This window comes from Gopherus evgoodei, chromosome 1 (assembly GCF_007399415.2).
Source record: "Gopherus evgoodei ecotype Sinaloan lineage chromosome 1, rGopEvg1_v1.p, whole genome shotgun sequence".
NCBI classification, from domain to species: Eukaryota; Metazoa; Chordata; order Testudines; family Testudinidae; genus Gopherus; species Gopherus evgoodei.
In genome coordinates this window covers 110,320,217-110,334,778 of record NC_044322.1, presented here as the reverse complement: position 1 = coordinate 110,334,778, position 14,562 = coordinate 110,320,217, and the positions used below count along the sequence as shown (strand labels likewise).

General features: G+C 44.6%; 1 protein-coding gene across 1 annotated transcript in view; it reads right to left on the bottom strand.

Moving 5' to 3' along the window:
* CUL4A (cullin 4A) overlaps nt 1-14,562 on the bottom strand; it is an 80,160-nt gene that overhangs the window by 4,360 nt on the left and 61,238 nt on the right. Inside the window, 3 exon segments of the mRNA XM_030568911.1 lie at nt 2,393-2,545; nt 4,303-4,475; nt 13,795-13,900. Of these exon segments, the coding sequence (XP_030424771.1) occupies nt 2,393-2,545; nt 4,303-4,475; nt 13,795-13,900 (432 nt within the window).

Sequence of the window (14,562 nt, the reverse complement as noted above, 5' to 3'; positions counted from 1 at the left end):
TCTCCTTCATGCCGCAAAAGGGGCAGGTGTTGGGGACAGGGGTAAACCGCGCCAAGTACACGCCCGTGCTCACAGCCCCATGAAGGAGCCGCCAACTGACATCGCCGGCGGGCCTCGGGACCAGGGCAGAGCATAAACTGGCCCACCGGGGCTTCTCACCCTCGAGAGGTGGCAGGAGGTCCCGTCACTTTGTATTGGGGCGGGACGCGAGGGTGAGGTAGTGAAGAGTGTGGAGCTGTGAGCGTGTACAGATGTTCCCTCAGCGCGGTCTGGAACAGAACTGGCTGCAGATTGTGCAGCCGGCTCGCAGTGAAAGGGTGGGGGGGCCGATTGGGTCCACGGGGCAGGGGCCCGATAAAAAGGTCCATGGGGCCTGGAGTGGAGGGTGGGCGAGGCATGCCCTCTCACAGGACCCGGTCGAGGTAGGCCTGAGCAGTGGGCAGTAAAGTGGCCTCACCTCCTGAAGTACGTGCCGGGGAGTACAAGGTCTGGAGAGCCCCATGCGCTGAGGCGAGCGTCAGGGGATCCAGCCGGTCTCCCCAGTCGTAGTCCCTCTGGTGGCAGGCAAGATGATGAGGCCCCCACCACTGAGGAGACTGACTGTGAGCGCTGGGAAAATCTCCAGGAGCACCAGGCCACTGCCGGCTACTGGCTTTGGGCCCAAGGGGTTGGTTGCGGTGCCAATGACGTGGACGGTACCGCTAGTGCTTGTCCCGCTATCAAGGGCTCCTACTCAGTTCTGCAGCTGGAAGTGGAGTGTTCACTGGCATGTGACCATGCTCGAGTGGACCGGCATTCCTTCTTCATGCGGTGCCGGCCGCTACGCCTCAACATTGATCTGGCTGACTGAGATGAGTCCCTCATGTGGGAACTCAGGGACTGTTGGCAGTCTGTGTCAGTAAACAGGTGATCTATGCCTCACGTTGCTCAACCAGTGCTGGGACGTGGAACAGGACCGGGAGCTGGAGTGGGCCAATCGCCGGGAGGTTCTCCCCAACTGCAGGGATCCGTGCGTTAGCAACTGGCATGGGTGGGTTGGTGACCAGTGGCCGCGTTCAAATGATGGTTCACGTGATTAGTGCCGAGGCCTTGGGGACACGAAAGGCTGGTCTCTTGCCAGTGGGCATGTGCCTTGGTAGGTCTGCACCACGTTACCGGTGAGCCACACCTTGAATCCCGCTGTCAGCGCCCAGGGTCTGGAGACAAAAAAGGGCTTTGTTGAGCTTGCCTCTCTGCCTCTGAGACATGACAGCTCAGAGCAGGCGAGTGCTGGTGGGAGGTCCCCCACAATGGGGAGCGGTGTTGCTGAGGTGCGGACACACGGTAAGGTCCCAAGGCAGGTTTACCCTTTGACCGGGGTACCGCCGAAGCCGATGTGGGCAGCACTGGTAGCGACAGGATCTCCTGTGCTGCCTTCAGGGCCTCTGATGTTGATGGAACATTTAGATGACGGAGGCCCTCGTCACTGTCTGGGGTGGCAGGCACAGTGTGGCATGAGCTGGACTGCTGAACTTGAGCTGGGGCCTGACTCCCTGACGGAGGCGTTGAGCCACTCAGCACGAGTCTTGGCTCTCCTCCAGCCCTGTCCTTTTCCTTACAGAAAGCGCGGAGGGTGGTATGGGGGGGGAGGGGGTGGAGTGCAGGGATCTTCCCCTTGTGGTTCTCTTCAGCTTCTTGATCAGAGCCAGGGAGGGGGATCAGTGCTGGCTCAAAGATGGCGTCAGCGGGGTGCTCCGCACCAACGCTGTGATGCTTGGGGCTGAGTTGGACCTCTGCTCCAGTGTCGGGGTCAATGTTAACTCCATCAGGAGCACCCTGAGATGGATGTCTCTCTCCTTCTTTGTTCGGGGTTTGAAGGATTTACAGATGTGACACCTGTCGCTTGTGTGTCCTTCACTTAGACACCTCAAACAATGTGTGTGCGGGTCACTGATGGGCTTAGGCCGCTTACAACAATAGCAAGGCTTAAAGCCTGGTGACTGGGACATGCCCAGTCCCTAGGCCGAGTCCCATCCAGGACCGCTGAACCAGAACGAACACTAGGGGAACTATTAACTATCTTACAACTATTTTACAGGAAACATTCAGAAGACACACTGAATGAAACAAAATGCTAGCAGAAGCAGCAGACGTTCCAGCACTGTCACTGGCGGCAAGAAGGAACTAAGGGTGGGGGAGCCGGTAGCGCCCCTTATACCACAGCATGAGTGCACCGCTCCAAGGGGCGTCAGAGCCGGTCCTCTATGGATACCACTGAGGGAAAAGCTTCCAGCACCGGTGCATGTGGTGAGCACATACACCTAATATGGAATGGACTGAGTGAGCAATCGATGAAGAACCAGGTAGTTTAAAAATTTTTAGTATGGATTTAAAGGAAATTAAGTTCACTTGCCTTTACTGGAAATTTCAGCTGATTATACAATTCAGAAACAAGAAGGTTATGGCAGAGCGTCTTTCTCATCTTCATTATTCGTACAATAGCAGCATCAATCTGATATTGTCTATCTTGAAACACTCTTTCAGTTGTGCTAACTTGTTCTTCAACCTAAAGGACAGACAATATCATCAAGTCATCTTTCATTGCCAATTTTTCTGTCTCGGAATGTTGGTTAAGCTTTAGGGAATATACAAGTAACGTGTGGAAAGAAACAATATTCATTTATTCTTCTCTTTCTGACAGACAAGCACACACACCTAAAACCTGGGCTCTGGGATGTTCTGATGCTGTTAAAGGAAACTAAGGATGTAGGCGCAGGATTTTATAATTGTACTATGAGAATTAATGTATGATTTGAGTTCATCCTGTCAACCACCCTTTTTGAATAGCAGAAAGGAATGACAGACCAAAACAATCCTTACGACTGATTATGGTCACCCTTTTGTTTTAGGATAAGTTATAATGTCTACTATGGTTTCCTATATGTATTACAAATTAGGCACTCTAGTTAAATATACATTTCTTTGTTTTAAGGTTTTAGTAATTAAGAAACAGAATCTTGTATTGTATCTGTGTAAGGAGATCAGAGGAATGTTGAGGGCCTGAAGCCCCAATGTGAATTGTTTTAAGTTATAAGATTTAGCAAGGCTTGATTTACAATGTATTCTGCTGAATATAAAATACTGCTGTCTGTATACCTTTGAAGGTTTCTGTAAGAGATTGCTTGTGTGCATCAGGAAAAGATAAGGTGTGAAGGTCATTGTTATAGCCAAATGGTCAAGGTAGAAGTGAAGCCATAATGAAGGAAGGGCAGATTGACGACCCTGAGGTGAAGGCTGGCACCCCTAAGGACAATTGATTAAATCTAAACCAGGACAGGATGACCTTCTTGGAGGTGTATTGGAATGTTTACACCAATTAAGAAGTAACCGGTCAGAAACTGACACAGCTAAATCCATAGACTTCAACAAAGAAAAAAGACTAAGAACATGGTGCTTTGCCATGGGGCTTTGGGTTCGTCTTGCCACGCTCCAGGAGCATTGGCTCGTGACCAACAGAGCCCGGCTCTCCTCTGCAACCAATCTGGCTGGCCACTAGATTGATCCAGACTCTGAACTGGAAACTATAAACATCAACTGGCAGGACTGTGTGAGAGAGAGAGAGAGAGACCGAAAAGCATATACTAACTGTTGTATTTTCAATAAAAGCGGCGTATTTGCCTTCTCCTCTATAAAAGATCCTGTGTGCTTTGTATGAAAACAAGGATACAAATAAAGCATATGTAAAGCAAAGTGATATATTTCTTATAAAGTGTTAACTTGATAAACCAAACTAAAATAAAAAAAACACAACAGTATTCCTTTAATTAAAAAAATACATTAATACAGATGAGGTTTCTATGGAACCTTAATGTATATGGGCCTTCTGAAATACAGAATCATTCCAGGACTGTACGTTTCAAAGAGTTCTATATGCTAATGACAAGGAAAACAACTGGACATGCTAATTAAACACATCAATCATGCTGACCCCAGAATTGGGATCCATTCCCAAGATATCTCAACTCAGAGGGGACGATAATTATTTCAATACCTCTCTTCTCTCCAAATAAAAACAGATGATGTGTTAACAACATTACTTTTGTTCTGCTCAATCAATGTAATGTCAATACTTCAACTGCACTCTCCAAACAATTAAGAAGTATTGAAAGGTATGTGAGATCATACCAATTTAGGACACAAGCCTCCCAGGATGAGAAAAATATTGCTGAAAATGCAGAGAAGTGTCAACTCAGCCAGGACATATAGGTAAGCAAGGCACAGTATCAAAATAGATGGAAAGAGTAGGAGTATTTTAATACATACTGTTTCTTTCATCTGTATTTGGTTGATCTTTATTCTAAACAATTTATGCTTGAAGTCACCATTAAAGATGAATTTGTCTCCATCTTCTACATCTTTGCCTTTTGGATTTTTAATCAATACTCGTGCTTTCCCACAGGCCAAAGACTGCAAGGTTCTTCGCAATTCACTGTCCTCTGTAAACAGGTTAAAAATGCAATAAAAAGCTGACTAGAACTTTAAAATTTGAAATATTAAATTGTTAATTTATATACACAAAATTTAGAACATTCCTCCTTTTCTGAAGTATATTGCTCATAATTTCTTCTCATTCCTAATTATGCAATGTAATTCATAACTTTAAAGGCCCAATCCTGCAGATCTTCTATGTAAGAAATAACAGTATTTCAACATTGTACAAGACATGAACAAAGACGTGGCTCCAGCCTCAAGGAGTTTACAATCCCAAAAAACAAACAACAACAACAAAAAAAAAAACAAAGATCAGACAAGAATGTACTTGGAGACTTAAGAGATTTAAAAAAATAAAAGCAAATTGTGTTACCCTGTGCTTCATTAGCGGATACTTTGATATGAATATGCTTTAAGGCGAATATTATGTTAAAAGAAAAAGTGGACATCTGTCCATGCTACCAGGAAAACATTTATGCACTAAAACAATACAATATGTAAGAACTAGAAACCAAGGAATGACATAATGAATCTTAATACATGAAGCACAAAGTCAAAAGCAACTTTGGTGTTAGGTAAAACAAACACATTAATACACTAAGCATCAAACTTTGTGAAAACTTTTGTTAAAGCCCTGAAAATTTCATAGTGAATGTGCATTTTATTGTTCTCTGCCTAATCTCTTGAATACTATTACCTGAAATATAAAAACCACAATAAAATGTGTTAGGATAGCACTGTGTGTAGACCTGTGAACTGAAATAGCAAAGATTTAGCAAGCTAGTGCTGAAGAGTTAACACTGTTAGAGAATAGTTTAGCTTTCACGTTCCTGCAACACCACCATTAAGAAAACCCCTTTTAGTCCTTCTTTTGATGTAAGCGAGTGGATGTACAATTATTTACAAAGATATTAAATTTACAAAAAGATATTAGATTGCATAATTAAACAATAAGCACCTATATCCTTTATATTTTTGAAACACTATATTTGAAGCACTACAGAGAATGGTTACTCTCCATTAACTGAGGTTCTTCAAGATGTATTGTCCACATGCAATTCCACTTCTGGTATGCATACATCCCAGGCACAGAAAACGGGATTGTTTTTGAACAGCAGTGTCTGTTGAGGCCACAGCTGTGTCCTGTACACTCCGGGTATGTCTACACAGCAATTTAAACCCAGGTCTGAAACCAGGCTCAAGCCAAACACCCATTGTATCCATACTGCAAATGTGCTAACCTAGGGCTCAGACCCAAGGTCCAAGGACCCTGCCAGGATGGAGGGTCCAAGCCTGTGTTAAGCTGGGACCTTGGGGTGAGCCCTACTGGTTTCCTGTGGGTATGTGGCCCCAGCTTGACTTAGGTCCCAGAAGTCCTCCAGATATATTCCAGAGTTCCTGGCAGCAGAGGAGCAGTACTGCAGGCAGCCAGCACAATGGCCCTTGCTCCTGGGTCCCCCCTGCTCTACCTGCGTCTGTGTGACAGAGACGGCCAGGCAGTGTGCACTGCGACGGTGGTGAGTGGGAGCCAATCCCAAAACTTTCCCGCAGCCTCTTGGGGATCCATTATCCCTGTTTCCCAAGGTGAGACAGGAGCAGAGATAGGGAATCCTCAGGGGCTGCTGGAGCATACTGCACCCCAAGCCCTGGGCATGCACTTCATGACTCTGCAGCTGGCAGCAGCCAGGCTGGGGGTGTGTGGGGGCTTGTGTTCGTGTTCCTCTGATAACTTCATTTTATGTCAAACTTCAAAACAGACAGACTTCCCACTTTAAAAATTAAGAATGGCAAAGTTTCATTTTAATAGTTTGACAGTCCTGGAGAGACTGATGTTCTAATTATACTCAGAACAGATGCACATGGGCATTTTCCTGCCATATGACTCAACTTAGAGCTGGAGAGCCCAATTTTCAGATTAGATAGTAGTTCAGTAGAAGCCTTCTCAAACTGCAGTCATTCTATTGAGACAGCCACTAAAGGAGCTACTTATGCCATTTATGTACTCATGTGCTCCTTATGGGTACCCAAGTCCCATTAATAGCACCATCGCAGTTAGGAAACAGGGTGGGCAAGAGAGTTTTGCCCTTCAGTGTAGCACTGTCGACAGAGTGTCTACACTGGGGGTGGGGGCGTTAGGCATAGGGTTACTGGGATAGGGTTACTTTGACTCAGATTTGTGCACTACAGTGCGGACTTCAGAGTCCTAAGTTTGAGCACGGGTCAGAAAATTCTTAATCTAGGGTTAAAATGCAGTGTAGATGCTAAAGCCCAGGGTTCCCTGACACGTCAGCTGACTTGAGTCCCACTAACCTTAGGCTTATACTGCTGTCTAGACATAGCCTCTCTGGTGCTGCATAGAAGAGAATGTAAAGGGAGAGTGGCTGCAACCACCCTTCACCAAAACAGAATCCAGCTGATATAGCATGCGAGTCATGGCGTACATATAGACAACATACCTTGAAGAACCAGTTACTATACCGTAAGTAATGACTCTACTCTTCTTCAAGTGATGTCCATATGTCTACTTCTGGTGACTCACAAGCAGTGATATCATGTTCTGAAAGTGGGTGATCACAGTCTACTGAAAGAATGTCTGTAAGACAGCTCTGTCAAAGTGTGCACAAGACCTGGAGTCCTATACCAAGAAGTATTGCAGGGCAAAGGTGTGGACAGAATTCCAGCCAGCTGCTCTGCAAATCTCAGATATTGGGATGCCTATTAGAGAAGCAGCAGAGACTGCTGGAGCTCTGATGGAATAGATCCTATCTGCACAGGTGAGTCCAAACACACACTCATAGAGCAAGACAGTCTGAGTTTCATTTAGATAGTCTTTAGGTGGATATAGGCTGACTTTTCATTCCCTCAGCAAAGGCCAGAAGCAGTCTAGGCCAGAAGCAGTCTAGGCAAGCTCCAGAATGGTCTTGTTCTGTCCAAATGAGAGAATTCCAACAACATCTAAAGTGAAATTTAACTTCCCCCGGATTAGCACAAGAATTGGGAAAGAAAACTGGCAGATGGATCACCTGATTCAAGTGAAAATCTGAGATAACAACTTTAGGAAAGAACTTTGGGTGAGGTCCTAATGTCACTTTGCCCTTATGGAATACTGTAAACAAGGGTCCTGCTATGAGGGCTTGGATCTGTCTTATTTTTCTGGATGAGGTTTTAGCCACTAAGAAGGTGGTCTTCATGGACAAGTAGTATAAAGAGCAGGTAAATAAAAGTTTCAGGGGGAGGCCTCATTAACCCTGATAATACCACAATGAGGTTCCAGAAGGACAGGGTTTCTCGGACTAGAGGAAAGACATGAAGTTCTTGAAGAACCTAGCAACTGTTGGGTGTGAAGACATCTTCAACAGGAGGATGAGCAGAAAATGCCATCATATGGACTTCCATAGAAGTAATGGAGAGTCCCAAATGCATTAGGGCCAGCAAGTAATAGTTACTACCGAGTTTTCTAGTGGGAGTAGGTGCTTCTGCATTGTCCAAAAAAGAACCTCTTCAATTTAGCTGAATAAGTTACTCGAATAGAACCATTTGTGCTACAACCCAAAACATTCTGGACTTCCACGGAGCAGATTCTGTCTGTGGCTGTGAGCCAGCCAGCATCAGGCTGCAAGGTGCAGTGATGCTGGGTTTGAGTGTAGGATCTGGCCCTCAGTTTGTATGATTACATCTGGCTGAACCACAAGTGTGATTGGGGGCTGTGTTGGGAGGTTCATCAGCTCAGACTACCAGAACTGTCTGGGCCATGCTGGTGTTGTCATTATCATCCTTTTTGAGCTCTCTCAGTATCCTCTGTATCAGTGGAATGACTGGGTAAATATGAGTCCCAAAATCCAGGGAATGCAGAAGGCCAGATCCTCCTCTAGAGCAGAGTACTTGGCATTTCTTGTTCTAGTCTATGGAAAACAGGTCTATCCTTGGGCATCCTCACTTGTAGATGTAGCTGTCTTGCAGAAATGCGTTCTTAACTGAACGCTTATGTTTCTGTATCACGTGCGATCTGCTAAGGTGTTCTGCAAGCATGAAAGATGTAGGGCCAAAAGGTGTTACTTGGAGGCTGATACACCAGTCTCAGAGATGGATTGCTTTCTGTCAGAGAGGTAATGAGGGTGTCCCTCCCTGTTTACCAATGCAGTACATTGCTGTAGTATTGTCCTTCAGTACTTGGTTGTGGTTCCTCAGAATATGGTGGATAGGAATGCCAGGCAGACTTGGCTAACAGCTCTTAGCTCTAGGATATTATGTGGAGATTTAATTCTTGGGTGGCGAAGGGGGTCAGATCATAGTCCCTGCATCTTAAAATGGTCCAGATGAGCATCCCTTCCAAGAGTGGATGCATCTAGTCACCAGCTGTTTAGTGGACAGAGGCAGTAAGAATGGCACTCTGCTGTGCACATATACAGAGTTCTTCCACCAATCTAACAAGGAGAGGGCTTCTTGAGAGACCATGACTGTCATATCTATGAGGTGTCTGCTGGGTAGATAAACTGGTCATAACCATGCTTGCATGGAGGATAAGTGAAGTCTGGCAAACTGCATTACTTAGTGCAGGAAGCCACTTGTCCCATGATATCCTGACTGATGTCTCTGGATAATTCTTGAGTTGCTCAGTAAGGTTGAGAATGGTGTCCAGAGCCTCTGTCTCCCAGAAGTGGGATTGGGTGACGGGATGGATTGCTTGATGATTACTGGTCTGTTCATTCTCTTTGAAGCACTTGGCATTGGCCACTGTCAGAAGACAGGATACTGGGATAGATGGACCTTTGCTCTGACCCAGTATGGCCATTCTTTTGTGAGGAACCTGTCTGGTGATGGGCAGGATTTGCCACTGGGGAGTCCAATAAAGCTCCTGTGAATTCTATGCTTTGAGTAGAGGAAAACGTGTCCTTTTCTCTGTTGACTTTGAAACCCAGGGTAGCAAAGAGTTCCAAATGGATGGAGTTGATCACTTGTTGAGGTGACTGCCCCAAATCAACCAGTTAAAGTACATGTAGACATACACCTCTTGTCTCCTTAGGTGAGCTGCCAATGCTAGGTTCTTGGTGAATATTCTGGAACTGTGTGGAGACCGGAAGGAAGCACTCTATACTGAAGGTAACCTGGAATGTGAAGTATTTCCTGTGGATGAATTGCAATGGGGAAATAGTCATCCTAAATGAAGAGCTACAAACCAGTCTTGAGGATCTAAAGCAGGAATTATAAAAGCTAGTGTTCCCATCCTGAACTTGAAACAATGGATGCATTTGTTGAGGTCCAGAACGGAACACCATCCCCCTTTCTTCTTTGGGATTCAGTAGTAATGTGAATGAACTCCCACGGCCTGGAATCCCAAATGCACATTTCCCATTACTATGAGTTGCAGAAGGGAGTCTTCTTCCCTCCTTAGCAGTATCTTGTAAGAGAGGGTCCCTGAAACTGCATGGAGTACCCTTTGTTCATGATTTCCAGGACCCACTGAGCCAAGGTTACCTGTTTCAGGCTTCTTTGAAAAAAACAACAGATTGTTCCCAAATGACGGGAGAGGAAAATATTCTACAGTGCTATGCAACTCTCAACTGTACCATAAAACTGCTAAAAAAATGTGTGTGTTGGGGATAGTAATAGGAAGAAGACTGTTTTCGTTTGGGGAAATTCTGTGGCCTGTATTGCTTTGTCCTGGGAGCCGGAGCTTAGAACCCCCAAAAATATAAGGTGGTCCTTGCATCCTTTAAAGTTTGAAGATCTTTTGTGTGGATATTGAAAAGGTTGCAGACTTTGAAGAGCAGGTCCTCAGTGGTTGTTTAGAACTTCTTTGGAATATTGGATGACTGCAACCAAGAAGCTCTATGCATAGTACAGTAATTCCTCACTTAATGCTGTAGTTATGTTCCTGAAAAACATGACTAAGCAAAACGATGTTAAGCTAATTCAATTTCCCCATAAGAATTAATATAAATGAGGGCGTTAGGTTCCAGGGAAATTTTTTTCAATAGACAAAAGACTCTCTCTCTCTCTCTCTCTCTACACACACACACAATTTAATACTGGTACACAGTGATGACTGTGAAGCTTGGTTGAGGTGGAGGGGTCAGAGGGTGGGATATTTCCCAGGGAATGCCTTACTGCTAAATGACGAACTAGCAATTGGCTGAGACCTCAAGGGTTAACTCTCACACTTTGCAAGGCAGCAGGAATAGAGGGAGGGGAGACAGCATTGCAGACAGAGACACACACCATGTGTGTGAGAGAGAGATGCGCATTTCCCCTTTAAGTACGGTAACCCTACTCTTAAGTACTCTGCTTTGTTAATTAGATCAGCTTGCTGAGACCGCAGCTGCTGCCAGTAAGCTCCCTCTGTCCTAAACCCTGTCGTGTGTCTCCTCTGCTCTATGGAAGATGGGTAAGTGTGATGCAGGAGCAGGGGGCAAGGGGGACACCCTGACAGCCCTCCTCTTCTTCCCCCCACCCCAGCAAGCAGGAGTGTCAGGGAGTAGCTCCAAGGCAGAGGGCAGGAGCAGCACATGGCAGTGGGGGGAGGGACAGCTCAACTGCCGGCAAACTGATAGCCTGCTGGGCAGCTGCTGACCAGGGAACTTAGGGGAGCTAATAGGGGGGCTGCCAGTCCACCCTGGTTCCAAGTCCCTACCAGCTAGCTGCAACAGGCTGCTCTTCCTGCAAGCAGTGGACAAAGGAGGTGGCTGCCAAACGACATCAGAAGGGAGCATTGCACAACTTTAAACGAGCATGTTCCCTAATTGATCAACAACGAAACGTTAACCGGGATGACTTTAAGGGAGGAGTTACTGTAATTGCTGCATTTGAGGCATCAAGGGCAACTTACTACCACTTACTCTTCTACCACAGCAGCTTTGAGTTCCTCCCTGTGATCCTGTGAGTCTTCTGAACTGTGACACTTGGTCCCAATTCTAATAAGTTCTATTTAGCCAGGAATGCTTGGTAGCTCAATATGGGCATTTGTAAGCTAGCTTGAGGAACACGCCTTGCTGCCAAAGAATTCAAGTTTCTTCAGGTCCTTGTGCCATGGTGTCATTTTGGGTGGTCCCTGCTGTTTGGACCTCTCATAGATGGCTGCAACCACCAAGGACCCAGATGTGAGGTCTTTACTGAAGTAACCAAATTCCTTTGAGGGAACTTGGTAGCACCTATATGCCTTATTTGAAGTGGGTTCCACTGAAGCTGGGGTCTATCATAGGTCTCTTGCTGGTTCCAACAAGGCTTCATTTATTGGCATCGCCGATCTACCAGAGCCCAAGGAACACAGAATGCAGAAGTTAGTGTGACCTTTCCTGCATTCTCTCTACTGCAATTTCCTGGGTAACTGCCATTTGTTGGAGAAGCTCCTGGAAGATCAGATAGTTTGTTTCAGCACTGCCAGACATAAGGGGGCAACGTCATCAAGCAAAGATGACAATATCACTGTTGAGATAGGCTGGACATCTGTCTCACCTAGACTATTCCGCTGTATGTCCTGGTACTGATGTTGACATGTATAGTGGACCAGCTGACCTTCCTGAGATGGAATAAGAAGGGACACAGACCTGGCTTTGGAGGCAAGAGAACCAAAGAAGTCTTTCTACTGGGTGGCTCAGCATGGCCATTATTGCTTAAACTAGGAGTCTGAAGAGAAGGAAGATACCACAATGGGTTCAGGACCCAAGGGTATTCTCTGCAGGAATTGAGATGGTAGATCCAGATGGCACCAGGGCTAGGAGTTTCCTAGTAGTTGTCTGCAATGGTGACTTCAGCAGATTGGCTACTGTCAAGTCAATCAATACTGCGAATCTCATCAGGACTGAGAGCTTATCCTCCAGATCAGCTAGTGTGGTGGGTGCTTTGAATGACGGTATGGAGCACTCTAGTGCCAAGGCAAGTGTTCGGATGAAGACTGGTTTCATTGGAGAGACAGATTTTGTATCAATGCTGAGTGTTTTGTGGTCAATCGATCAATATTGGTTGAGTCAGAAACAGGCTCCAAAAGCAGTGCTGCGGTCATCTGGTGACAAAATGGTGCAGAGACATTAGCAGTATTTAATCTGAGCCTTGAACTGCCCCCTGGTATGGATTTACTCAATGCTGATGAGGGAAATCTGTCTCTCCAATGAAACCAGTATTCTTTCCTCCCTCTCGCCTCAGAAGATTGAGCTGAGGCTAGGTTAGAAGCATTCTCTAGTCAAGAAGTGAGCCCTGAAGTTCAAGGTAGACCCAAGACTTACTGGAGCACTCACAGAGACTGGTCTAGTTTGGCTGTCTTCTTCTCAGGCTCAGATAATGCCCTTACGCATCTCTCCAAGATGGAAAGTTTTGGCAGGATTCCCTTTCTTTGTGTGTTCTCTTTGAAAAAGAGAAACATATCAAGCATTTATCTTGTGTATACGCTTCATAGAGGCAGAAGCAGCACATAGAGTGTCCAGGATTGATAGGAATAGCTACCTCACAAGAGGGATAGGATTTGAATCCTGGGGATTTCAACTGCACCATATCCAGGGGATCTGGTACTGGGAATATCTCAGAAGCTGAAGAGCTTGTCTTCTCATTTTTGCTTCCTTTTTAAAAAGAATTATGCCAACAGACTTAACTATAAGCTAAAGTATACTAAGGAACGCTAACTAAAAACTAGAGAAAACAAGTGTACAGTATGCAGGGATGCGGACAGCAAAGAGGTTCCATCTTGCTGCCCTGGGTAGTAAAAAGTAACTGGAAGGGAGTTGCAGCTGCTCTGCCCTTTATACCCTCAGCTATGGAGTGCCAGAGGACATGTGGGCTATAGGCACAGTCTCAACAGACACTGGTATTAAAAAAAAAAATTGATCTTGTGCCGTTGGTGCTCATGCGCACCAGAAGTGGAATACACATGGACAATCACGCAAGGACATTATTAATTCAAACCCCGCCTCTCCAAACCAAAACTAATGCAATTGTTCTTAAAAGATCATTTAAAAGTATGATACTTGAAACTACAATAGAACCTTAATAATCTGCACACACAAAAATGGAGTCTCTCTCTACTTCTCAAAGAATTAAAAAATCTGTAGTGAGGTCTTGTTAGTAAGAATGCAGTTTTACAAAATATACTCCAGATCATTTACTAATACATTTGTGAAGTATCAATGTTATCTAAGTAGTAGAAGTAGTACATTTAGCTTATCTTTTGAGTATTTACATATTCTCCGATTCACAAAAGTGTCTTAACAGCCAGTGCAAGTTACTGAAATGAGCAACATTCTGCTGTACTTAAAATTAGACTTTTACATCCAAAGTCATATTTAGAAGCTATTCAAATGAAAGAAAATAATGGATGCATGAAATAAGGTTTCATACCTACACCAGTAGCCATTTTAATTTCTTCAAAAATAAATTCATCTCCTTCATTAAACATAAGCAGCACTAATGTCTGGAAGAGTGACACATGAAACTCTTTCTTTCCCTACAAAGGGAACAAAAAAATGGCAAGTAACTGTAAATGATTTCTAGAGTTGTGTACAACATTTAGAGTATCAACTATATTCTATACAGTGCCAAATTTCAAAAACAACTGATAAATAATTTATAGATTGTACAACTTGTCAACAAATAGCTTTTAGATGAAGAGAAATGTGTATTTAAAAGGATTCTGCTGCCTGATTATGTATCCAAGAATGTGGTGCCAAGGAACAAGACAAATTACAAAAAACACTTCCCTACAAAAAACCCCAAAAACTAACCCCCCTACAAAAAAACCTCCCTACAAAAAAAGAAAAACAAACCCAACCAATCCTGGACATTATATTGGTAGTGTAGTGCACCAACAGGTAACCAGCATAGCCCAATATTCACCTAACAGCATTTTCTTCTAGGTGCACACAATGGCTGACATCCTGACCTCAATGAAATCAATAGCAAAACTCTCATTGACTTAAATGAGGCTGGAATTTCACCCAATGTGTTGTTTAATACAGATAAGCAAACTAATATGAAAGATATCAGTGTCAGATAAAACTTGACAGAACATAAACAAATTCTCTAATTCACGTAATTCTGCAGCAACAGTGTTAACAGAAGTGTGGCGTTTGTAAAATTAGGCAATGGGAAGAAGATTAATAATTCAAG